Raw genomic sequence first — 27,260 nt, forward strand, 5'->3', positions numbered from 1 at the left:
GTTTCGCTGGCTCTCCACTCGCATTTCTGTTCTCGGAGATTCTTTTATATACATACGTAAGCGTATACATAACAAACGGACGAATGTGTTTGTTGGCTGTTTGTTTGGATAAAAGGAATCAACAGATCACGTACGTACGGGGGAATATCATGATGTGCCGCACGAACCTTAAAGCACCTCATCGTTTGAAATGAGTGCTAAGGTGATGATTGAGTGTACAAAGTTAGGAATGAGTGCAATGGGATCCACCTGTAACATTTAATTTAAAATTTCTGAAATATGGATATAATGGGATTGACAAATTAAGCTAAAGTTGGTAGAGGAGAGCGACGAGATACTTTAAGATTCCCGTAATAACAGATGATATTGATGAATTGTAATCTGCAATGGATAAATTTTGGAAATAAAAATTCTACTTTTTGAGAAATTGATGCTCTCGTTTTCAAAAATTTTGATAAGAGGATTTTGTTTTTTTTGTGAAAGATAATCTTACCCATTTATTGTTCATCCTTTATTGTCTTTGTCTCTGTCTCTATCTCTAGTAATCTCTACCCTCTCATCCATTACCCGATGTTTCTATCATCTATGTTTTTATTTTTGATGGAGAGGGCCGTAAGCCATGACTACGAACGGTCGTTCAAACGAGACGAAAGGTAAGTATATATCGCACTCTCGACCTGCCATTCCTTCTCTCTTTGCCGTGTCCTTCTCATCCATCTCTGCAAAAGCCAAACCCATGGCCACAGACCACGATTCTCCTCGCATCACGCCTATCGCAGAGCCACCGCCATGGCCACCTCGACCCTGCTCTCCCTCCCCGCCTCCGACGTCCCGACGACCGCGGCCACCGCCTCGGTCGTGGTCTCCATCACCGTCTTCGTCGCCCTCCTCTGCGCCTGTCTCGTCATCGGTCACCTCCTCGAGGGCAGTCGCTGGGCCAACGAGTCCATCGCCTCCCTCCTCCTGGTTTGGCTTCCCGTCCCCTTCTCCTCTCCTGGTTTTAGAGCTGAGGCTTTGTAGCTTGGGGTCTGCTTTATTTACGCTCATGAGCTCATTCTTTCTTTTAGGGTTTGTGTGCTGGTCTTGTGATGCTGTTGGTTACCAAATGGAAGAGGTCCCGCATCCTCACGTTTGATGAGGAACTGTTCTTCATATATCTGTTGCCTCCCATCATCTTCAACGCCGGGTATTTCCCCTTACTTTAGTATTTGATTCTTCTAATTGGTAGATTAGGACAATACGAGCATAAAAGAAAACCAAAGATGATCATTTCTACTGAAATTACTCAATTTTCTCATTCCTTTCTGCTATATATATATATATATATATATATATATATATATATATAAACTCATGATTATCAGGCACAGGTATATTTTTATCTATTGATGTAAATTTCTTCATGGTGAAAACATAGTCCGAAAGAAACTGAAGAACCAAGAGCACAATTTTTAATTTGGGACAGCACATTCTCTGCTGATACACTGTCAGCAGTGGTACACCCTCGTATGACATAATACTTCAATAATTATCTTTTCTTTCTAATCCACCCTTCTCAATACCACTTCATACTGGTGTCAGCACAGAGACAGGACTCATACTGATGGCATTGCATATACTTGTGGCATGTGTCATGCCAGCAGCTAATTGGCACAATGGTGTGTGCATGGCAAGTAAAACATTTGGTTAAGAGCATATGTTCGTGAAAGAGCATGAGACTAAAAAGCAATTGATTTTTCTAAAAAGCCACTATATGCTGGTGTCAGCACAGTGATGACAGGATTCATAGCATTACATATACTTGGTGCATGCATCATGTCAGCAGCTGATCGGCACAATGGTGAGTGCATGGCAAGTAAAAACAGTTGGTTAAATCATGTATTCATGGAAGAGCATGAGACTAAAAGCAATGGAATTTTCTCAAAAGCCACTACTTGCTGTTATCAGCACAGTGATGACAAGATTCATACTGATGGCACGGCACGGAGTTATGACATGCATCATGCCAGCAGCTGATCACGTAATGGTGTGTACATGCCAAGGAAAACACTGTTTAAGAGCATGTATCTGCAGAAGAGCATGAGACTAAAAATAATGGATTTTTTCTCAAGATTATACTTAGCAATATATGTGAATACCCTACTCTTTGACACCCAAGTCATAAAAACTTGGTATGCAACCTTATCGTGGAGTCAAAGTTAAATTTCATAAAAACTTGGCTGAAAAATGATGTGGTGAATGCTTCAAAAAAAGATAGCAATGAACTAGAGAAAAGATTCTTCAAAGTGATATGACTTAGTTAAGAGCAAAGACTTAATCAGGGTGTACCGTCACACATATACTTATTCATGCTTGAATTTGAATTCTATTTGTGCAATATGACATGTCCTGAACTATATTTACATGCACTCGAGGGATTCTTAAGTGACTATTCACACAGGCACAGTTTTATCTACATGCAGAATTGGTGAGATTGAGATCGTTTACTTAATCTTACAAGTTAAATAACTTAATTTTCAGGTGTGCTACTTGCATAAGCGTTATTAAGCAAATACCAATTTCAGTGTCATGGTAGTTTTCTTTCTAGACAAATTTCTTCCCTTATCTGAGCCCAATTTATGTGCAGTTTTCAGGTCAAGAAAAAACAATTTTTTCGAAATTTCTCAACAATTCTACTGTTTGGTGTACTAGGAACACTAATATCCTTTTGCATCATCTCCACAGGTAAGAAGTGTTGTTTCTTAGAATGTCAACAAACTTAAATCTGGAACTCAGTTATTTTATGATTAATGCACATCCCCTCTCTCAATTTTCATTTTTTGATTTATATGTGAAGAGATGAAGGAACATTGTGAACCTACAATTTATTTGCATATTGTTTCTATTTAATGTACATCCCCTCGTGCACTGGGTACATCCTTTTTATTGTTTCTATTTGATATTAACATTACCTTCTTTGTCTAATACAACCTATATTATACTTTACTTTTATTATTTCTTTGGCATTACCTATGAGCTATCAAACATGGACACGATCTTGGAATTCTAGTAAGACATCTCCAATGGAACAAATCTTGAAAAGGTATGACACAAAAGGCCATAGACCCAACAATCAGTGGAGACAATTTTTCTCCATATATTAGTGTAGTTTTATGTTAGAGAACATACTTTAAATCAATGGATGTGTTATCTAAAAATCCCATTATTATGGCTTGTTTACATCTCATCCATAGCATTTCCACTATTATCAAGAAGAAACCAACATATCCTAATGATTCACATTTCACTTCTGTTATTTGCCTTCATTGGAAAAAATGGTGGAATATAACCCAACCTACAAATAAACCTCATTCAAAACATCAACTGACTCCTTTGCCTTTAGGCCAAGTACCTGTTAGTATAATTGTTTCTATCCTTTTTTGTGCCCATCAACTAATTTTCCAGTCTGTTGTATAATGAAGATGAATTTGGGAGTAGGAAATTGGTTTTTTGGCCTGTTCCTAGTGAGCATTGGATGACAAGAAGAGGAGACAGAAATATTCTAAACAGGAGGCATGGACAACTTAGAAAAAGTAGAGAAATTATTATGGGCATTTTTGTCCATATGTATAATGGTTTACTACTGAAATGAACATTGATGCGATGCTATATACAGTAGAAATACTCTTAGTTATGTATTAAAAATATCTATAACCCTCTGTTTCAGGCACCCACAGAGTGATATATGGCATGTGCATGCACTAAATTGTTTCTTCATGTCTAAAACAGTGTATACAAGCATGTTATTGTAATCTCTGCAATTGAACTTCATTCTGGAAACAGCTATAAATTATAATGCTTTTGTCATCGATCATCAGTTCTTTCAGTTGTGTCATCTAGGGTAGAGTATTCAATAGATTGGTCTATCATAGTGTCAAGTTCTGAACAATCTCCACAGAACTCGATATGGTATTTATGCAAATTAAGATTTTTTTCCTTTTTTTTCCTGTGAATTACCTTCCTTGTTTTATTGGTAGCAATTGCTTCTGCAGAAATTGAGTTAGTTTATACTAACATTTAACCATGGGTTTCATATCCATTTGTAGTAGTAGATGACTTGTATTTGTTTTATGGCATTTCATGTAGACAGAATTTTAGCTTTGAATTGCAAGAATGGTGTGAGTTTCAATCATATTGGTTGTGCCATATTATGGCTACATGAGATGCATCATTTGCTTGTGACAGTTGGCATGAACCACATGCCGTGTTAGGCTGGCTAGCAAGCATCATCTTGATGACAAGTTATTGGCGAGAGGCATGGTGAAAATTACATTCTTGATTGTCTCACCTTACCGTCAAGTACTGTTATGCAATGCAACTGACTTACTAAACTCTTTCATGTAAATTATAATAATTTTATTTTAATTAACAGGTTCATACTTTCTATTTAAGCAAATAGGCATTACATCCTTGAAGATACAACAGTACCTAGGTATGTCTCAAGTAATTTTCTTATTGCATTATATTTGCATTTTGTATTTAGTTTGCTTTTCCATTGTAACATTTGAAGTTAAATCACTTGTAGCTACTGGGGCTATATTCTCAGCCACTGACTCAGTGTGCACATTACAGGTACAACTACTATATATGAATCAACAACTTTCTTTTACCTCTGCTAGCTAATTCTTCTTTTCCCTTTTAATATAAAAGGTTCTCAACCAAGATGAAACACCCCTACTTTACAGTCTTGTGTTTGGAGAGGGAGTTGCTAATGATGCTACTTCAATTGTACTTTTCAATGCAGTCCAATCACTGAATCTCAGCCATGTTAAAGCCATGACTGCAATAAAGCTATTTGGAACCTTTCTTTATCTCTTCTTTACAAGCACTGCGCTTGGAGTAATGGTAAGTTTTAATTACAAAATGAAATTACTAATATGTTAATTCATGTATGTGGCATTGAGAAGTGTTGGCAACTATTTCAGTTTTGTCCTCGCCAGGTTATTGCATGATTTATCTCAGTGTTAATCTTTGTATAATGTAGAAATAGCAACTGACTTGACTCTTAGAATGAAGTTTCTTAACATTTCAAATAGAATGTATATTATCAAGTCATGAGGAATGTAGTTTCTTCAATCAGTTATTTGAGATCATGCTTTGTGATAGTTCCCCTTCCCAGTACCAGTCATTCTTATTAAGATTACTTGTGCTTTGTACCTTTTAGATTGGACTCCTGAGTGCATATATCATAAAGAAATTGTACTTTGGAAGGTTAGTTTAGCAACTTCTCTTTTTAGATTCTTCTTGTACGAAGTGTGTTTGCACAACTGTTTTTGATTATTTTTTATAATTTCATATAATTTATTCGAAGTTTTTTTCTTTTCTCGCTTTTATCATGTTTTGCATAATTGTTGCATACATATTACCAAAACGAACTTCTAAACTAGGTAACTGAGTTCTGCTTAGGGAGATTGTCGTGAACAGATTATGTTGATAAGCTAGTTTCTTGTTTAGGCAATAACTTTATAGATGGCACTTTTGGCTAGCTCTATGATTGTACATCTTAATTGGTTTTGTGTAGATTGATGGTTAGCAAAAGACAGTGGTCAAGTTATTGTGTGATGATATATTGATAAAATATTCAAAATGTATCATTAACTCTTGTTATTTAAACATCTAGTGAATATTTCTATCCGGTACCATGTCATATATGGCACAACATGAATTTTGAAGTGTCCTCTTTCATATGTTAGCTGAAAAAAGGTCTGTAATGTGACATGGTGATATCTATCTGCTTTTAGAGCACATTACAGTTCATAAATGTGTAAAATTGTGTATTGAAGAGACAAAGTAATAGCTGAATTTAGCTACATTACATTTGGGTTGCATCTGTTTTGAACTTGGTGTCCCAATTGTTTGGATTTGAAAGTGTAAAAAATTGGTGATGGATATTAGCAGCCCTTTCTGAACATATGGAAAGGTCATTTATTGTGATGAAACACTTCTTTACTGATGAAAAGGCTTGTAGAGTTATGTCATCATAGTATTATACCTAGGTTGCATATCATGGAATTATTCATAGCTCCATGGATATATGCTAGCTAGCATGGATGATGTAGACAAACACTTTTGCACTGTGCTGGTTGCTTGCTTCCACTTTGACAAAAATGAAATATATAAAGATGAAAACCTATGAATAATTATATGCATGTTAAATGATAAAACCACTGAAAACTATCCGGCAAGGACTATGGCTATTTCTTGGATATATGACAAATTCTCATACTATATCTGTAGTTGTACCAGTCAGTATTAATGAGAATTAGGAACAAGCATTTAATCCATGAAAGGAATAAATTTTAGATTTTAGTATTTTAGATCTTATCAGAAAAAAACCATTGAAATTATCCACAATGATACCGATTTATCTATTGCTGGTAATGAGGATTATCCATTAAGCCATATATAATAACTGCTTTATTTGCTCTAAACTATATTTTTTAAGTTCAAAAGTAATGCTAGTTAAATTCCTTTAGTCTCATTAAAAGGAAATGCACACATGATCATACCCTTTTCACTTTTTGTTTAGATATTTCATGCTTGGGTGGAAGTTGTTTCTACGTATTCTATCATGTTACTTATTTTAAGAGTTTTGTTTATTTTTGACTCCGTACTTTTTAGTCATCCAACTATAGGTATTAGTTACAATAAGAAACTTGTTTCAACTTTCAACCTAAATTTTCGACTGATCTCATCTCATGATAGTTTAAAAGGGTGTCAAGATCCATAGTTATTTCTCCAAACTCTTCATGTTTGTGTGCAGATATTTTTTAAGAAATAAAATATTGTATTATAAATATCGCATTCTTCGCTTGCATGGAAGTCACTGTTGGTTCACTTGTTAATGAGGTGTATTTGATTTTATGTAGGCATTCTACAAACAGGGAAGTTGCAATTATGCTGCTATTGGCGTATCTTTCTTATATGATTGCCGAGGTATACATGGTTTATAATTTACTGTTTCCAATTAATCTTAGAAATATCTACTTTACTCTCAAGTCTTTATTTGACACTTGATGGTTATGGGAGGCATATACAGTCTGTGTATATGGAAGGGTGTTCCTTAGTAGATGACACACTCTACTTTGCATTGCTGAAAGTAGCTACATCAACAATTAAAAAAGGCTTCTCTACTGTTTTGAGTAGTTTTGTTTCTTTTTATTTATTTTCTATAATGGCATATAATCTTGTATTAAGAATGCAGTATAAAATTTGGCTCATAAGGTGGACTTGAAAAAGCTTCAATATGAACAAATGGGTGTCATTCTTGTCCTTAAAACACAAAGGTTTGGAGCCATGTGGATCAGCTAAATAGATAACATTTCTCACCTTAAGTTGGTTGACCTGGTGAATGCTTCACATGGAAGGTGACTAGAGTGCTGAGGAATGGTTATAGTGTTTCTCAAGGATTGAAATATTGTATCGTATCGAAGTTTCGACATTCTCTCAGTATGGTATGGTACTGGATACTGAGCGGTATACAGTTCGGTATATATATATATATATATATATATATATATATACATATACATATACATATATATAAGTAAAAAAAAAATTCGATGATGTTGCTTCGGCGACGTCGCCTCTCTCTCTCTCTCTCTCTCTCTCTCTCTCTCTATATATATATATATATATATATATATATATATATATATATTTAAAAAATGTGCGACGTCACCCTAGAAAAACGAGGCGATGTTGCCTTTATATATATATATATAAACCGGTACATACCGGTCCAACAATAAACCGGTACGTACCGGCCCGACAATAAACCCGTACTGGGAGATATCATTCGAAACTGTATACCTTGATGTTTCTCCCCAATTTTCATGTATTGCTACAGTCTAGAATTTTACTCATGGGTAGAGCAACTAATGTGATTAGAGTAATAGGGCAGCTAGAAACATGCTTGAATTTGGATTCCTTCAATTTAAAGATATTACATGCTTTTTTGTTCAACTCAAGGGACATTTTAATAAGTGAGACATTTCTTATTCCACTTTGAAGTTGTATCTGTGGTCTATTAACTTTCATGAGATAGAATAAGGTTGTAATTATTATCCTAGGCTATTGTCTTGTTAATTTTTCAATTATCTATTTGGACCTTCTCTTAAAACCAGATAAATGTCAAATTGGTTGCCAATAAATTTATAACTCCAAGACTAGGTTGATGGCGGAAATTTTGGCTCTTTTATCTGCATGAAAGTTGTTTTTTTCTTAATTCAGTGCTTTTGAGCATACTACTTCATTTTATGATTGTTTTCATTCCATTCAATTGGTTCTAATTGATTGGCTTCTAAAGACAGTTGAACTCAGATCTTTTCATGGAAGGAAAAGTGGAAATCAGGAGGTACAAGAAGGTGCAAGAATGAATATCAGAGAGAATTATGGTTTTTTTGACTTAGAAGAGTTAAATACAGCTTTCCAGGGAAATAATGATGGATGCTTATCAATCTGGAAGAAGTGTTGTGGAGGGTTTTAAAATGACCCAAGCTAAGTGTAACGTTGCGTATTTGTACAATGAAAATAGAGAATCTCATTTCTCATTGGACAGGCATAATTAGCTGTAAGTTTCAGACTTCAAGTGTGGCACTGAATTTGTTACGGAAATGGTGAATGAATCAGATTTTGGATTGTTTGCAGCAAGGATATAGGCCTTTATAATCAGAGTATGTAGGAGTTGCCTCTGAATTTTTGAAATTACTGATATCAGAAAAATTTTGAATCAAGTCATGCACTCGTCTTTGCAGTCCATCTGTTATAAATTTACCTCAATTTTCAGCAATTTTAGGAACTATTTAACATCTTGAACGACTGAAAGAATTGTTTGGAGATGGGATACTTCAGAATAGTCCTCTGTTGCTTCCTTCTCAAACTCCAATTTTTCATCGGAAGCCTTTATTCTTATTCTAAAGCTTTTCAATCCAATGTAGTATAATATAGTTGAATTCTTGATAATAGAATCCCCTCATGGCAGATTTCAGGGAAAAAGAGATGGAAAATTGATCTTATGGATTCTCTAATGATCCTTATGACTGACCAGCCACATACCATTGAAACATCTTTTGCTAAGAAAGTCTCGAGGTGAATTTATATGATTTGGACAAAAAGTATTACCCTTAAGGTCGCTATCTTGGATGCTTGGGTGAAGAGGATAGATAAATGGAGGTGTTGCTGGATTATGAGAGCTGCTGGTGAATATAGAAGAAAGTAATGAGAGAAGTTTTGAGAAATCACTAGTCTTGTATATACTCTAGAAACTTCCATTAGTCAGTCCAGGGAGAATCATTATTCCTAGCAGTCATCCAGTGACTATCCTATCTGTGTAATCTCTTTTTTGCTTTCATCATCTATTTCATTATTTTTGTGTTATGATCTCAATATGCATCATGATTTGTGCCATTGGCAAAAGCTTTTTTCTGCACTAGATCTAGAGATAGTAACGATGGTGTACAGCTCATGTAGATAATATACCTAAAGCATACTCAATCACTTCACATTTCTACCTTTTTAATTCTTTAAAGTTTTAAAGTAATATACCCTAATGTTGCCTAGATATATTTTGTCCCAGGTCAATTTATTGGTTTCTTCCAGAACATAACTGATGTATTCTTTTATGTGGCAGCTCCTTTCTCTCAGTGGAATATTGACCATCTTCTTCTGTGGAATCATCATGTCACACTACACATGGCATAATGTTACTGAACGGTCAAGAATAACAACTAGGTAAAGGATGTTCTCAATTTGAACATAGTCTTCATTATGCTAAATTGGTTACATGTTCCCTTAATCCAGATTTGGCATGAGAAAACTAGTGATTACTTACAAATGAGATAGTATATAGCATAGTTTCAAATAGCGATGAGTATGATGCTTACTGACTGGTATTTATGATCCAACAAAGGTTCAGTATCGGTAGGTAACTTTTTTATCAATTTTTGGATTGCTACCGGGTAGTGTAGGTTGTCTTCCACCTGTTATATTGGTACCATACCGGTCATCCACCTAAATGATATTGGACGTTGATTTAAATCCTTGGTATGTAGTATATGTCTGATCAATATAAGCAAGAGAGAATAAGTTGTTATTTAGTACTGCTTTATTAGTTGATCAAACTTATTTTATAGAATTCTTTGTTGAATGTGATAAGACTGTAAAATAATGCTTGCAGTTTAGAAATCTAACTCAGAATTAAATTATATGCAACACATGGGATGTACATTAAGATTTCAACTGAATCATCATTTGAAGCACCATAATTAAAACTTCAATCTTCTATGCAAGGTGTTAAACCTATTTTTTCTGGTCTTGATGGTTCTCTAAAATAGGGCAATGAAAAGATTTATTTGTTCAAATGAAAGAATATTTGGATGATGAAACATACTGTTAAAAGTGAAGCATAAAATCTCCATGACACTTAGATCAAAAGACATTGGTCAAAAGCTACAGGTTCAATATGACAAAGCTTTGGAAGTTTCAAGAGGTATCTATCTGATTTCACAAGACAAAGCGAAGGTCCACAAGGACTACCAATATGTAGAAGTAGAACACATATTTGCAGTAAGCTGCACAAAGGCTGTACATTTGACAAATATGGTTTTCGATGGATAAGAAGTGATCCAGAGTATATTAAAAGCGCACGATTAGAGGATATTGTCACTTATTAGATCTTATTCTTATGTGGCTTGTCAGATGTTACAGGATAGATTGGATCCAATCGGAATCCCTCTCAAGTCAATCAAGCTAACCAGCCTCAAAAGATAGAAGCTGTGAGGACTTCTTAATTTCAAGATATGTGTTTACAGCTCTTTAGATGATTGGTGTGGGAGGTCACAATCCAATCGCATTGATTACTAATCCATTAACTTGATAGGACTGAATCATTTGATCCAAAATGCTTGGACTTAAATCAATAGTATTAAGCGTATCTAGTCTTATAAATCAACTCGATTCTCCTTCCACTTCAAATATAAAACCAAACTGAGGTGTTACAATCTCTCTTACTAAAGGTTCTTAAACTTAGCCCATAACTAAGCCTTAGTATACTATACATGAGGCTCTTGCTCAGTGGCAGTTCCATATTATGATGTATCTCTAGCCTTTTATCCATGATACGCCTTACCTATTTGCATCTCATAGTGATCTTAATTTCAGATTCGGAACCCAAACTTGTGCTACCCTGGATCAAATCATACCGGGCAGTATAGCGAACCTTGCTATCACTATGCCTAATACTATATCTACTCTGTTATATTTGTCATGACCAGATCCATCTTAATAAGATAGTTGACTCATTAACTTAATAGGTCTGCAACTATATAGCCAAAAATCTCCTTTTACTTTCAATGTGGAACTAGACAGGAGTGTTGCATGGAAATACTTACAGATAAAATCTGTCCTAATCAAGAAGGGAAAAGGGATCAAACAGTTCTGCTTTAAAACTTGCAGTCTAGACAAAATGTACCCACATGGACATTTGTACAGTCTGCATAGATACGTTTGTTGGCTCTGCCTTTGGTTATGGTTAAAGGAAAACCTCCAAATAAGAAGATAACAGCATGGTTAATTGAGAATTATTCTTACATTATTATCTAAGCATATTATTTTATTAACTAATAGAGATTCATGAACATGTTTCTATTGGTAACATGATTAGGAGTTTGGGACATTAATAGCACTATAAAAATATTGTGTTTTCTCTTGTTCTTCCTTGAGGGGTCTATTCACCTCAAATTGAAGGATTCCACAATAGGAGGGTCATATCCTATCATTTGGTATTAGCTTGAGGTAAATAAGCAACTTCCCACATTTCTTTACAACATCTTCATGGCTGAAGAATTGCCTTGGGTAATTGCCCTTCATGCATGATGTACAGTTCTTGTAACTAGAAGTAATTATAAAGATCTGAGATGTCTTTAGAATAAGAAAAACATCAACTAAAGGATGAATCCAGTACACTAGGTTTCTCTCAACGCTGGGTATGGGAGAGTAAATATTTGCAGCTTTATCTTATATAAAGAGGTTGTTTCCACAACTCAACTTTGATTATCTAGGTCTCAAAGGAACAATCTTACCAGGCCCACCCCTGAGACAAAATAATTAATTGTTCACCTAAATTACTTATTTAACCAAGGTCTGTCATACCGAATCGTATCGCCCGGTATGGGCGGTACGTACCGATCCGACAGGCCAGCGGTACGCGGACCGCCTAGTACCGGTCCGCACTGCAGCAGTGCACTGTAGCAATGCACTGTATCAGTGCTACAGTGCTCGATACACCTGAGTGTACCGCTCGGTACACCGTACCGTACCGGTACCGAGCCCAGGTCGAAATACCGGTACGGTACGGTATTGCGAACCTTGTATTTAACATAAAGTTCTTATTTAATGCATAAAACACTAAGGTTAAACTAATTTACTAAACCTGTATATTTCAAACATACTTATCAATAATCTGTTTATCCTGAGACCGTGCAACTCTTTGTACCATCTTTATTTATACTTGTAGAATGAAATGCATTTTCTTTGCCTTCTGCATATTTATTTTGCACATGCATCTCCCATGAAAAGGTCATTAGAAATATAATTATTTCTGCATCATATCCATTTATAAGCTTTTTTTGTGCTGCAAATACATGAAACCTAAGTTCTGTTTTTGTTATGCTGACACAGGCATGCATTTGCAGCAATGTCATTCATTTCAGAAACTTTCATATTTCTCTATGTTGGTATGGATGCTTTGGACATTGACAAGTGGAAAAGAAGTGATGCTAGGTAGGGAAATTACTGAAATGTGTTCCAATAGTACTAGTTTATACTGCTTCTCATAATAAAATATATCTAATGTTTGAATAATACATTTTGTTTCAAATTTTTTGGATATAAACATTAAGAAGCTATGTCATCTCTTTCTTTTTCTCTTCCTTTCATGTGCCCTCTTTCCCTTCCCTCTTCCACCATCTACTCCTCCCCACCGTATCCCGCCACCACCGCCTTGCCTCAGTAGTTTACTATCTCCTCCCGTCCAGGTCACCATTTCCTTCTGCTACCAATAGTTTACTCCTCTGCCTCTTCCTCCTCCCCTCCTCTCCTCTCCTTTCTCCCTGGTCCTGGTTGACCAAATATCAGCACCGAACCAAGATGGAGGCTTATGACCACATGCACTAATGCGGTGGCATATGTGGCTGCATAGCCTGTTTTTGGAACATCTTCGTGACCATTTATGCATTATGTCGTATAAAATTCAGTGACGTCCATATAAATGTTCTGGGAAAATCTCATATTTGTCACACTTATTTGCTCAGTGTAGGAACAACAGTTGCTGCTAGTGGAACGTTGTTTGCTTTGGTTATGGTTGGAAGAGCTATATTTGTCTTCTCATTAGCAAATTTTGCAAATTTTTTTAGACATGCATCTGATGCTAAGATTGACCTTCGGCAGCAGGTATCTACCATGCGTTAATTTGATCACTTAACATGAATATGATACTGTTCAAATGCTTTCTAATGTTAACTTTCATTCAGTTTGTAATATGGTGGGCTGGCTTAATGAGAGGTTCTGTCACCATTGCTTTATCATACAACCAGGTTTTGCCTTGATCACTATACTTTCTACATTCACTTGGTGATGGTTCCTTGAGTCATACCCTGCTTTTTTGGTTGTAGTTTTCGACAAGTTCATCCAAAGAGGGAGCATTCATGATAACTAATTCAATCGTTGTAGTGCTCTTCAGTACTGTGGTATGCCTGCAACATCACCCTGCCATATAATTTCCATGATTCATTTATGAGAGTTTCTAATTTGATGTCTGATCAGTTTTATCTATTTTTAATTTTGGTCTTAGTTCAACAAAAGAAGTAATCCTCTGCTTAGATTAGTCTATCATGCTTATACTGTCATAGTTATTGTAAAGTTACCTAAATTATTATTTTTTCCCGTCTTTTGTTGTCTAAATGGGACAAATTTAAGCATGAATATTGAATAATATCAAAGCAGTTGTGGGAGGACTGCAAGGTGTTCTACTTTGGGAAATAAAGGACCAAAGAAGAGGAAATAATACATGATAGTTCTTCTCACTCCTGAAACATTGACTAACTCTTCGGAGTTCAGATGATGAAATCAATTTAGGCCTTGTGTTGAAGAGATTTGACATATCAAAATGGCTATAGAACTACTGATCACTGTCAATTGAATAGAGATTCATACTCGAAACAAAAGACTGCTTGCATCTCCATTGATTCTTTGTTCCTTCTTTCTTACATAGTGGAGGCAATGAACTATGATAAGGTGTAACCATTAGTCTCTGATTTGTCTATTTAGTCAACAAATGACATCATTCTCTAAACACCAGTTGATCAAATGATTAATGCTAGATTTACCAATTGAAGCTAATTTTTATATTTTGTATATATACGAGAAAATATGATAGGTTTCCTTGACAAATTTGATTATAAATCTTATGTTACTTTCTTTTAATAGAGAAATTGAACAAGCCTGCTAATTCTTTTTCATTGGGAAAATAACATGAACTACATAAGTGGCTTTCTAAGGGGGAGATAAATAAAGTATAAAAAGAAGAAAATAGGTGCAAACAGAAGAACAAATCAAGGAGAAAATGAATAAACCTACATCGGGAAGAGTACATACGGAGTGTTCTCTCTCGTTAGCAAGGGAGAACCTTGTCCATGATGTCTTCTTTGACTTTGGAAGTACTGCAGGTCCAATCGAGAACAATTCTGTTGCTGTGATTCTTCTCATAGCTATAAAAATATTATCGAACCTAATTTTTGGCAGGTATAATCTTCTTCAATATCCAATAAAAATCCATATTATCTCATGTCTTGACATGGAAACACAAATGGATTAAAATTGAACATATAAAGCTCTAATGTGAATAAACTCTTACAGTCCAATATTTTGATGAAATTTTTTGTTCAACATGCACGCTTAAACTCCTTGTATTCCATAGTGGCATATCTTCTTTTTAAATTTCCTGTGGCTCTTCTTCCGAAATGCTTAGTATGAGCAGCTATGTAATTGAACAGCTAATAAGCAAACAACTTTTTGTGAAAGAATCAATTTCTCTTAATAGTAGAATATATAATTAAGCATTGTTTCAAGCACATCTGTTTACAAAGATAGACGTCGGCTTGTACTTGGATCGAATGTGGCCACTGGAGCAGCTTGTAAGAAGTATGAACAAGTTTTTCTTATACATATATGTGGATCTAGATGCGTAGATGTGGTAGTTGAAAGTTCTGAGAAATTATTTTCTCTAAGCATCATATTCAATATCTAAACAAAAAAAAAAATCATCTTCTTCAATATAGAAATGTTTGACTTTTTTTTACTTGCCAACCACTTCTTATATCTTCTAGGTGCTATATTGATTGTTTGATGCTTTTCTGTTCTTGACTTCATGAGTTCATAGTCACACTAGACAATAATATGTAGAGATAACCTAATAGCACTTTGTTTCGACTTTGCTATCAATTTGAAGCTGACCATCTGAATAGGTTTTTGGATCAGTGACAAAGCCTTTAATCAAAGCTGCGCTGTGCCATAACTGGACTTCAACAAACGGCGAAGACGCTCACTTGTCGAGCCTGGAAGATATTAACATCCTATTTCCTGATAATTGCAGAACCAGCGGCAATGACACCAGCCATGCAAATCCCAGGAGCAGCCTTGGCATGCTGATAATGCATCCCACCTCGACCATTCACTACTTATGGAGAAGGTTTGATGACAGGCATATGAGACCTGTTTTTGGTGGGCGCGGTTTCGTCCCACTTCTTTCATCTTCCACACTCACTTCCCCAGAGGGGGCTGATGGTGTTTAAGTCATCGTTCTTCTTCTTCACAATTATTTGATAATATTCTCGGAATATATAAAAAAAACAAATAGCTATTTACTTATATAAATTGATTTGATAAAGCTCTCCTGGTAATAATAATACTTGCTAGTATAAGCATGTCGACATTTAGATTTAGTACTTCTGCAGCTGCTTTTGCTTATGTCAGAAAACTTGGAAGGAAGAATGTTTCTTGTACAGTGATATGTATAATATCGATTTAATATTTTGAGTAATGCGTGATGTGTACTATGTCAAGTGAGCAGTATGCATGTGTGTGAAAGGAATCTCCCGAGAATCGATTCCTGTGCTGACCAAACCTCTTATTCCTGAGACAAAACATAAATTAAGGTACAAGCAAGCGTACTATGAGGATGCGCTTGATCAATCATGTATGTCATCTCTTACCCTCTATTCTCGTTAGAGTCAATGAGGTCTCAAATTGAGGCTCAAATTAGTCCTCTCTCGAAATCTATGGTGTACCCCATCGCGCTCCCATGATCAAGCATGTGAGAGGATGCAGGATCCATCGATGGTGACCAATGACCCGTGACAGGTGACACTGCGAAATAGGCCAATTCCGAAGTGCACGAAACAAAAGCCACGAGACAAACGCCCGACATGTCGGCGTCATTGAATGTAGATAAGTGCAGAATCCACATGTCGTCCAATGGCGACAGGTTACGTGGCCACACGAGGGATTAAATGTGGCCTTAGCCAGGCGGATTACCAGCTTCGCCCGCAGTTTTTCCCATGGGTCCCACTGCGGGACCCGACGGCGATAGGTCCGGATGCACGTGGATAAGCAACCTCGACCGGCGTGCACTTGTCTACGTGCATGGAGGGGGAGTCGTATGAGTCTATCCCTACACGTAAGGAGGTGAGACAAAAGGGTTTGGACTCATTTGGAACGGCGGGGAGCCGGAGAGCCATGGGGGGTGACGACGAATGCCGTCTCCTCTTAACTCTCACACAGTCCATTTCCCCGGGGAGGTCGTATCCCCTCCACTCACTGTCTCTATAAATAGGGTTCCCTCCCCCGGGAGTTCGTATCTCCTCCACTCACCATCTCTATAAACAGGGATCCCTCCCCGGGGAGACACTCATCTTGTTCTGTTCCTAAGCTCTGGTGAGCTGCTACCGATGGCTCCTGCTAATCTGCGTAATCAGAGGGTGTTCACCTTCGGCAAGGGGAAGAGTGAAGGCAACAAGAACATGAAGGCTTTGGTGAGTATCTGTGTGTTAGGTTTGTATCTGCGTGACGCATGCGATGATGGGTGGGTAGTGCAGTTGGGCGGGAAAGGAGCGAACCTGGCCGAGATGGCGAGCATCGGGCTGTCGGTGCCACCGGGGCTGACGGTGTCGACGGAGGCGTGCCAGGAGTACCAGGAGTGCGGCCACAAGCTGCCGGCCGGCCTCTGGGAGGAGATACTGGACGCCCTGGCTGCAGTGGAGGCGGACATGGGGGCTCGTCTCGGCGATCCAGCGCGGCCGCTCCTCGTCTCCGTTCGCTCCGGCGCCGCGGTAATCACGAAGCCATCGCATGAACTGGTGTCGTATGTAGCGTAGAGGGTGGCGGTGGTTGACGGTGGCAATGCGTTGGGTGCAGGTGTCGATGCCTGGGATGATGGACACGGTCCTCAACCTGGGCCTCAACGACGAGGTGGTGGCGGGGCTAGCGATCAAGAGCGGCGACCGGTTCGCCTACGACTCTTACCGCCGCTTCTTGGACATGTTTGGGAATGTGGTATCTCTCTCTCTCTCTCTCTCTCTCTCTATGGATCACACTGTTTATTGCTTAGCTTTTTTAGTGTTTAGAAAGCTTAGAATATATTTCTTATGTTGTCCATCAAAACGTAAATATTATGGTAAAAATGTTATGTTTATCTGATGATTCACTCAGTTTGGATTTGTGAGGAAGAAAGATATGGATAAGAATGATGACGCTCGAAGCCAACGTGTACTTGAAGCTACACGTCGTCATCATCCACTTGAGGTCAAACACCACGTCACGACCGTTCCTCCTTACGTTGATACGGTCCATCCTCCCCATGTCGCACATTATCGGATCTCATCACTCGGTTTCGACCCGAACCCGTTTATCCTGAATTGGACCATTCTATGTATCTATCATCGAATAATTTAAAGATATATATCGGACTCATGTAAACATGATTTGGATCCGAACCCTTTTTGCACGCATGACATGCACGCGTTTGGTGCCGTGTTTGAAGCGGAAACGGTAACTGCGATGTGGACGGATGTAGACGGAAGTGGCTCGTCCATATCCGTTTCGCAAACGGCCAATTAAGATTGACTCGAGCGCAATCTAAGCAATAATTTAGGATTGGGTTCGATCAAGCTCGTCCCAAATTGAGACCGATATATGATTTGGTTTTTGTAGGTAATGGGGATAGCACACTCGCTGTTTGAAGAAAAGCTGGAAGCCCTGAAGAAGGCAAAAGGTGCGAAGCAGGACACCGACCTCAGCGCCGCGGACCTCCGGGAACTGGTGGCCCAGTACAAGAACGTGTACGTCGAGGCGAAAGGCGAGCGGTTCCCTACAGGTAGAACCAAGCTCCCACCTCCGATCTTCTTCTTATACTTCGGTTTGCCGCGCGGGTCTCGGTTTCGAACACCTTGGTGCGTGCCATCTTGAGAGATTGCGCCGTTTGCAGATCCAAAGAGGCAGTTGTACCTGGCGGTGATCGCCGTCTTCGATTCGTGGGACAGCTCGAGGGCGAAGAAGTACCGGAGCATCAACCAGATCACGGGGCTCAAGGGGACGGCGGTGAATGTGCAGTGCATGGTGTTTGGGAACATGGGGAACACCTCGGGGACTGGGGTGCTCTTCACGCGGAACCCCAGCACGGGCGAGAAGAAGCTCTACGGGGAGTTCCTCGTCAATGCTCAGGTGCTGACCATTGTGTTGTTTATTACATGTATCACTTGTTATTCTTCATGTGCATGGCCTACTACTACAAAAGCACATATATGATTTTTAAGGATTAGAACAAAAAATTTGGTGAGTTTAATTAACTAAATAAATCCGAGTCATGGATAGACAAGTATTCATGAACAATTTAAAGCGATGCCGTATCATCTGCTATACAATTTAAGCGAAGTTCTGGAAATTTCAAGTATAATGGCAAGTAGTGAAGTTAGTCGTTAATCAGTCTAACATGGGGTCTGAGGCGATTCTTGAACTTGATATCATCTTAATAGAGAAAACGAGCCAGAGTGTTGCCTGAAGCATTTATATAGTGTGCAAAGTTAATTGATATATGTGTGGAAATGTTGCAGTTAATTGAGTTTTTCGTACTTCTTGACAAATCACTTAGAATAGTGACAGCTCATGCCATTTTCTTTTCAGGGTGAGGATGTTGTTGCCGGAATCAGAACTCCACAGGATCTGGACACTATGAAGCAATGTGTGCCAGACGCTTATGATGAGCTTGTGGAGAATTGTGAAATTCTAGAGCGGCATTACAAAGACATGATGGTTAGATTCTTTGTTCACGGTCACTTTTAAATTAGCATGATGTTTCCCCTTAAACATGATATAGACATTCAAATAAGAATGTAGACAATATATGTCACTTTTAAGATGTTTTTAAGCTTCACAAGTCTCATGATCATGGTCTGGTAGGAGATAAATGAATTATCTTAGAGAAAGAATGCTTCCTCACGATCAATTTGTTGTACTGCTGATTATCTGTGTTGCTTTTACTACACTGTTGCAGGATATAGAGTTTACTGTTCAGGAAAATAGGCTTTGGATGCTGCAGTGCCGAGCAGGAAAGCGCACTGGAAATGGTGCAGTGAAGATTGCAGTTGAGATGGTCAAAGAAGGTCTTGTTGATATTCATTCTGCTATTAAGATGGTGGAGCCAGGTCATGTGGACCAACTTCTTCATCCACAGGTATACCAATTGCTCCAAGGTTAAAACTGATTAATTCTGGTTGGTTAAACAATTAACATACTCAAGAGGGTTGAGAACTTCATTTCGGTGTTCATCAGACAAGCCTTTACAATGCCAAAATACCAACATAAGGATGGTACCTAGATCATTGTATCATTGCTGAGCACGGAAAAGTTGTTGTGCATGGTAACTAACACATGTATGACTATATAGTGCTTAAAAACTCTAGTAATATACATTTGTGTGCTGCTGCATGTGTAAAGATATGCATGTTCACAAAGATAATAGTATACATAGGTATATGCAACTGTATGACATGTTGTAATTTGGATATTCAAAAACATGTAAAATAAGCACCAAAACTTGTAGGTAAATTCTTACTTATGCATGTGTATCAATATTTTAAGAAATATGGATTTGATTAATTTTTTTAACTAGTTGCAATGTGGAGTTTTTACAAAAGTGATTTTATTGAAGCATAAACGTTTATGGATATATTTCCTTATCATTTTCACTTTTTACCTGGCTTTTCATTAGGATACTAGAAACCAACCAAAAATGTGTACTCTGTGACTCTGTGTGGTCAAACATGTGGAAGGATATAAGGATGTCTTCTTCCTGCTGGCCTCTAACTTTATATATGTGCTATCGAAGTCAAGATTTCTTCGGCTGAATTTTATTTTAATTTCTTGTTTGGACTAGTTTGAAAATCCATCTGCATACAAGGACAAAGTGATTGCGACAGGCTTGCCTGCATCACCAGGAGCCGCAGTTGGTCAAGTTGTCTTCACTGCTGATGATGCTGAAGCATGGCATGCTCAGGGCAAGGCTGTTATTCTGGTAACTTCTTTTTCTTGTTGCATAATCTTCTTAAGACAGCTTTTATTTCTTGACATTTGTAGGAAAGACATACTGAAGCTTCTTTGAGTTTATGGATGATCCAATTGAACTGTTAAGCAGAGGCACCTTATGGTTACTACTTACTAGGTTGTTGATCATGGACCGCCTTCTGAAATTCTTGGCTTTTACATAGATTCAATCTCAACTATGTTTGTGTCTTATTTGATCTCCACCATTTGCCTTTTAGCTTATGAAATATGTTTTATGCTTTTAAAGATCATATTGTCTTCAGTCCTGACCTGTAGACGACAATGAATCCAAGCCATTATTCAATAGTGTTATGATCAATGATGATACAGTTATTTGTTTATATTTGCTACATCTAGCTTCCTAAGCAGATTGCGGCCTTTCTCAGAAAAATCATGTTTCTCTTCTAGTATCTACTTAGCAAAGTCATTAACCGTTATTAGCCACTTTTAATGGTGATACAGGTACTAGAGCTTTGTAATCTCTCTCACTTTCTATGTATGAAATTGCAATAACATGTTCCAGGCTCAAGTTATTTTGTAAATGGAGGCTTGTACTTGATTGAGTAATATGCACATTATGTCACATTTTACTAAACCAATTGTTCAAATGTTTTTAATCTATTGATTTATAAAGATCATGCTCAATTCATGTAAGTTTATTATCTTTGTCACATATGTCAAGTCATTTGAACCTTTACCTCTATATCATTATTGCTATATCCTTCCTTTCATCAGTAGATTGCCTACTCTTTTGAAAGATCAATAAATTACTACTTTTACATGATCATCCATTCATTCTTATTCCATTAGATATTGATGATGGCTACAGAGTGCAGATTATTTTAACCTTGTCATTCTCTAGTTTCTTTGACATGCCATTACTTTTTCTGTGAGTGAAGGTGAGGACAGAGACTAGCCCAGAGGATATTGGTGGCATGCATGCCGCTGAAGGAATTCTGACAGCTAGAGGTGGTATGACTTCCCATGCAGCTGTTGTAGCACGTGGGTGGGGAAAATCCTGTGTTTCTGGCTGCTCTGATATTCGTGTAAATGATGCAGATAAGGTGAGTTAGTCCTCAACAGTGGTATGTAAGGTGTATGCCATATACACAAAACAGTTCTTGGTCATGATTAAAGTTCCAAAACCTGGAAGTTTTTGCAGCCACCAAGTAACAATTTGACTCAAATCAACCATCATTAGTTCCTTGGTGGCTTCCAGGATTAAGCTTCACTACCAGCCACAGTGGACAATTTCTCATTTTCATAATAAGATCTAATATTGTGAAAAGAAGAAAATGTGGATCATCATTATTGTTAAATAGCTTTTTGTTGTCGATTTTATGACTTCTAGGTGGTGGTTATTGGAGACAAAGTGATACATGAAGGTGACTGGCTATCCCTCAATGGATCAACTGGAGAGGTAATTACAGGGAAGCAACCACTTTCTCCACCGGCTCTGAGTGGTGACTTGGGAACCTTCATGTCATGGGTTGATGAGATACGGCAACTTAAGGTATCACTCAATGTCAAGACAAACTAATATTATTGACACTCAACTGAATGTTTGAAAAACAATTTAAGATTGTTCTATTGGTCAGAAGCCTTTTTCTTTCAAGATTGACCTTTCACTTTGCCTGATCATTCCTTTTGAGTCAACTTGCTTGTACATGGCGTTCATGTTCAAAACTGACAGGCTCCGTCCATGATGAGAATAGAAATAATTATTGAGTCAAATTGTGGCAACATCTGCTTCATGATTTCATTATATTGCAAATGATTATTTCACTCGAGAGTCTAATAATGTTATCTAATGACCATTCTAGGTCATGGCAAATGCAGATACGCCTGATGATGCTCTGACAGCAAGAAATAATGGTGCACAAGGGATTGGACTCTGTAGGACAGAGCACATGGTTAGTTTACTCAATCCACTTCTTCTTCTTTTTTTTTTTTTGAGATGTCATAGACAATTCATCCCAGACATGATGAAAATGTTAAAGCTAAATGAGATCTGCAATTACCTTATTGATCACATGGATATTTTAGGCTGTTATTTATGTGGTTTGATGTTCCACTTGAAATTACATCATTCTTGTTCTGACTTGGAGGTGAACAGAATAAATCCAAGAACAGACTTGAGTGATTAATACAGTAACTATAAAGTTGGAAGCATTACTGAATCTTGACAGTGTAAAACTTAAGAGTATACGTTTTTCCTTCTTTTTTGTATTTGACATCCAAATGTTGGTCAGTTCTTTGCTTCAGATGAAAGGATAAAGGCTGTCAGACAAATGATAATGGCAGCAAATCTTGAACAGAGACAACGAGCATTAAACCTCCTCTTGCCCTATCAGAGATCAGACTTTGAAGGAATCTTTCATGCCATGGATGGTAGGATTTTCTTATCAAGCAAGCCTCTTTGACATTGAAGGACCAAATAATATCTAATAGATGTTAATTGCACATCCTATATAACATCCGTCTTGCCCTCTTTTGTTTTCTTCTTTTTTTTCTTGCCCTCTTTAGTTACGTACTTAGTTCTGTGAGAGACTTGGAACAACATATTGTAAGATTATGGCTTTTCCTGGATTTAGTGTATATCACTTTCACTTTTAATCCTAGTTTTGAGTTGTCTTATCAAAAGATGCCATTGAATGTGAGGAGAAGTACTAGAATATGCAATGATCTCATCTTTTAGAAATACTAACAGTTGTTTAAGCCCTCTTGAAAGGTTTGGTGTTTGATTTGTTCTGCATGGTGTAGGTTCTACAACCATTTGATGACTTACCAGTTACTGTTACAGTACATCTAGTTGGAGCCTTTATGTAATCTTTCATTGCTGCTATTGATTTTCAGGGTTTCCAGTGACTATTCGGCTACTGGACCCTCCACTCCATGAGTTTCTGCCAGAGGGTAATCTTGAGGATATTGTTAGTGAACTGGCTTCGGAAACCGGTGCAAAAGAAGAAGAAATCTTTTCAAGGGTGGAAAAGCTTTCTGAAGTAAATCCGATGCTCGGTTTCCGTGGTTGCAGGTTGGATTCAGTACTTGCATTGATTATGGTGGAATTGAAATAATGCAAGCTTGTGATGTAGTTCTGGTTGAATTTTGTTGGTAATACCTGTGTTATTTAATGATAGAATGCTTAACTAAAATTTGCTTTCTTTCATGTTCAGTGATAAAGAATTTTAAAACAAATCTTTTGTTATGAAGAGAAGGATACTTTTTTAGTAATGATGTTGATTATTCATATAAATAACTCTAATGGTGAACTAACAAAAAATTTGCATTAGGCTTGGCATATCATATCCAGAGTTGACTGAGATGCAAACTCGTGCTATATTTGAAGCTGCTATTTCTATGAGCAAACAGGGTGTCAGTGTTTTTCCAGAGGTAATGGTACCTCTTATAGGGACACCTCAGGTATGAACCTTTCGATATATTATTGCCATTCTCATTATTCCAGCTAAGAAGAAAGCATTCTGCATGTCCAATTTGGTCATTGTCAAACTCATTTGTAAGCTGCCATGGGTAATTGTCAGTAGAAAACAATGAAGAAAGATAAGGAGAATAAATTCTGTTTTCAATTTGCTATATAACTGATTACTTTTTGAAGAATATACCTTAATATCAACTTGCCAAAGAGTGCTTAAGAAATTAATGCTATTCAATCTTTTCAAAGTTTCTGTTTGTTCTTTTTCTTTTGCCACCATTGTTTAAAGATCTTAAGAAACTGCTGAATAAATTTTGAGTTATTCTCTGTATCATGATGCCCACTGTAGAAAAAGTCTTTGATCTTACAAAGTTGCTAGAGAACTTTCTTTTTGTGAAAGAAGGCCACGTCATACAATTTTTGCACCATATTTAAATTTGTAGAGTATGCGAAAATTTTGTTATTATGGTGAGATTTGCAAAGAAAAAAAATACAGTAAATTCTGCATCTCCTGACCATTGGCTTTTGAGTGTCAGGAATTAGAGCATCAAGTGAGTCTAATACGGAAGATAGCTGAGCAAGTCTTCTCCGAGATGGGAGCCTCCATAACCTACAAGGTTGGAACCATGATTGAGGTTCCCAGGGCTGCCCTTATTGCAGACGAGGTAAAAGTGCACTCGAAGCTGTCTTCCTGATGAGGTTAATCAGTTTTTATAAGTTTGCAACTACACTACCATGATTAGTTCACAGGTTTTCCAATGAATATGTCATGCCCCTGGTGAGACATTTTGTTAGTAGAGTTAAGTCTGCAACAGATAGACGAGAACACTGATAAGCAAGCTGTTTGTCATAATCCTAGCTTTCAGGGGTTGCTTTTTCAAGTTACCTCTAAAGATAACATGAGCACCTCCAAATCTAGTTATGATTGCTTAGTCTGACTGTATTAAATTTCATGTTGGCAGATTGCTGAACAGGCAGAGTTCTTCTCTTTTGGAACAAATGATCTTACACAAATGACATTTGGTTATAGTAGGGATGATGTTGGCAAGTTTCTGCCAATCTACTTATCCAAGGGCATCCTCCAAAGTGATCCATTTGAGGTAAAATTTTTTGCAAGAGTCTCAATACAAGGTTTTTGTCTAAACACAGCTAAAAATATTATTGTTTTCCACAAGATTGTAAAATGTTTTGATACCTTAAGCTAAAGCAAAGAAGTGCCACTTTTACTCTGAACCTTGAGCAGGATAAAAGAAATGCAGTCAAGTGGTAAGATAAATCTTTAAATAGTCCTCCCATGTGATAGTTCTTTACCATAGTGAAAAAACCAAAACGTCACTTAGCAAGATAACTAGGAAATTTCAAAGCATTCTCGATGTTCTCATACGCCTAGTGAATGCACTTCTTGACTTCAACTGTATATCTCCAATTCTTTGATAGTCTTGGTTCCAAAATATTTTTGACAATCAGATGACTTTTTCTTTTTCAAGAATATGCTGGTTACTTATCTTGATTGTTATAAATTCATGGAAATTTCTGTTTATGGGAGGCTAAAATTTTCATGTGTGGAATCAGGTTCTGGATCAGAAAGGGGTAGGGCAGCTCATTAAGGTTGCTGTAGAGAGAGGCCGTAGAGCTAGGCCTGATTTAAAGGTGAGAAGCATCAAGTGTGCTTGTCGTATGGTTTGCTAGCTATGAAGGTGTATGATAATGCTGCAGTAGCAATTTTTCTGAGGGGGAGAACTCTTACAAGGAAGTTCTGTTTGATTCTGTCAACAGTTAGGAATATGTGGTGAACATGGTGGAGAGCCATCTTCCGTTGCTTTCTTTGCGCAGACTGGACTGGACTACGTCTCATGTTCTCCATTCAGGTTCTGCAACATTATTAGTTTCACAATTGACAGTGTCTAAACTTAGTTTCAACAAAAAACCTACAGCATATACATCATAATATTTTGTGCTTTAAGATCCTGTAGTCACATAATATAGGTTTTTGCATCATCCGGATTCTTTCAACCGATATAGCTTTCTAGTTGGATGTCTGGTGCATCCGGTTCTCACTGTACAGTTCAGTTCATCTTGTGATTCTCCATGCAGGGTCCCAATTGCAAGGCTTGCAGCAGCTCAGGTGGCAGTATGACAGGGTTCAAGATATGCACAAGGAACCTGAACATCTGGACATGTAATCCAAATGCTGAATGTGTACTGCATTGCTCAGTACTAATTGCTTCCATATCAAGAATCTAGTTACTGATGGGAGCAAGCAGCTTAAAAGCAGTATCCAGGTAGTGTTGTGGTGTCATCTAGGAAGCAGTGATGCATGGCAGTGGTGAGAACTGCCTTTATCCCCTCTGTTGTAGTTCAAGAAGCACTTGTTGGAGAAAATAAAAAAGCATGGAAATTAATGTTCCACAAATATGGCCTGATGTGCTGTGAACTTGGTCAGTATACTTGTCTCTTTGATGTGGTGTATTGGTGCTGGTGAACTCACAATTGTTGCAACCTTTGGTCCGCAAGAAACTTCATCACCTGAAAGTTGCACCATCTAATGACCTTTTACGTTGGATGAAACATTCCTATCTTTGATGGGCAGAGATAAACGTGAATTGATGAGGCTTCATACATTTACGTTCAAACATTTACTATCTCTTGCCCTCACCGCGATCGCCCTCAATCCAAATCCCGCCGTGGTGATCCGCAGACTCGGCCGAATCAGCCACCCGCGGCCGGTCCGCGACTGGGCCGGCGCGGTTGGTTCGGGTCGCGGCTTTCGACGCCTCGATGTTCTCGATGGCGCTGGGCGTGCGGTGCGGATCGGCCGATTGCAGACCTAAGGGCATATTGAAGCAGCGGAGCGTGGCAAGAAGGGCTAATCTAAGCGTGTCCGTAAACCTCCCTGATAACGAAATCTTCGAGAGGTGGGAGCTTATATAATTGGGCTGCAGAATGAATGTGAAGGCCGAGGCGGAGAAGGGGATGAAGCCACTGTCGGACTTGGCGGAGGGGCTGGGCACGGATTTCGTGTTTGGGAATGCGATACTGTGGAAGAAGTGGCTCATCAAGCAGTGGAAATCTCAGAAAATCTTCGATGATACTGACTTCAGGCAGGTTCTTTTTCTGCAGAACAGTCGAAGAACTC

The 27,260-nt window shown here is 37.8% G+C and overlaps 2 protein-coding genes across 3 annotated transcripts; both read left to right on the top strand.

Moving 5' to 3' along the window:
- Positions 1-559: 559 nt before the first annotated feature.
- Positions 560-15,969, top strand: LOC103969468 (sodium/hydrogen exchanger 3). Of its 2 annotated transcripts, none has more exons than XM_065095182.1 (14): positions 560-966; positions 1,068-1,186; positions 2,627-2,724; positions 4,412-4,471; positions 4,565-4,611; positions 4,690-4,884; positions 5,204-5,250; positions 6,909-6,975; positions 9,671-9,771; positions 12,718-12,819; positions 13,350-13,488; positions 13,569-13,631; positions 13,710-13,784; positions 15,574-15,713. In XM_065095182.1, exons 1-14 carry the CDS (start codon positions 790-792, stop codon positions 15,574-15,576), a joined length of 1,293 nt encoding a protein of 430 aa, XP_064951254.1. In that variant the 5' UTR covers positions 560-789; the 3' UTR covers positions 15,577-15,713. The 2 variants fall into 2 exon arrangements, with proteins under 2 accessions (XP_064951254.1, XP_064951253.1); XM_065095181.1 differs by having other exon boundaries at positions 570-966; positions 15,561-15,969.
- An 868-nt stretch (positions 15,970-16,837) lies between these two features.
- Positions 16,838-26,537, top strand: LOC135605281 (pyruvate, phosphate dikinase, chloroplastic-like). The gene is made up of 19 exons (XM_065095180.1): positions 16,838-17,126; positions 17,190-17,423; positions 17,509-17,646; positions 18,304-18,466; positions 18,578-18,813; positions 19,273-19,401; positions 19,643-19,822; positions 20,525-20,662; positions 21,591-21,755; positions 22,043-22,204; positions 22,515-22,604; positions 22,944-23,082; positions 23,548-23,725; positions 23,985-24,114; positions 24,661-24,789; positions 25,087-25,224; positions 25,697-25,774; positions 25,901-25,992; positions 26,219-26,537. Exons 1-19 carry the CDS (start codon positions 17,043-17,045, stop codon positions 26,259-26,261), a joined length of 2,646 nt encoding a protein of 881 aa, XP_064951252.1. The 5' UTR covers positions 16,838-17,042; the 3' UTR covers positions 26,262-26,537.
- Positions 26,538-27,260: the final 723 nt, after the last annotated feature.

This window comes from Musa acuminata, chromosome BXJ2-2, assembly GCF_036884655.1.
Source record: "Musa acuminata AAA Group cultivar baxijiao chromosome BXJ2-2, Cavendish_Baxijiao_AAA, whole genome shotgun sequence".
NCBI lineage: Eukaryota > Viridiplantae > Streptophyta > Magnoliopsida > Zingiberales > Musaceae > Musa > Musa acuminata.

What these genes read in the sequence shown, in the direction of transcription:
- LOC103969468 (XM_065095181.1), top strand. Translation starts at nt 790, where the DNA reads ATGGCCACCTCGACCCTGCTCTCCCTCCCCGCCTCCGACGTCCCGACG. An exon ending in GAAGATACAACAGTACCTAG is followed by an intron (nt 4,472 to 4,564) that starts GTATGTCTCAAG and finishes AATCACTTGTAG; the next exon opens with CTACTGGGGCTATATTCTCA. An exon ending in GCACTGCGCTTGGAGTAATG is followed by an intron (nt 4,885 to 5,203) that starts GTAAGTTTTAAT and finishes TGTACCTTTTAG; the next exon opens with ATTGGACTCCTGAGTGCATA.
- LOC135605281 (XM_065095180.1), top strand. Translation starts at nt 17,043, where the DNA reads ATGGCTCCTGCTAATCTGCGTAATCAGAGGGTGTTCACCTTCGGCAAG. An exon ending in GTGTAAATGATGCAGATAAG is followed by an intron (nt 21,756 to 22,042) that starts GTGAGTTAGTCC and finishes TATGACTTCTAG; the next exon opens with GTGGTGGTTATTGGAGACAA. An exon ending in TCTGTAGGACAGAGCACATG is followed by an intron (nt 22,605 to 22,943) that starts GTTAGTTTACTC and finishes AATGTTGGTCAG; the next exon opens with TTCTTTGCTTCAGATGAAAG.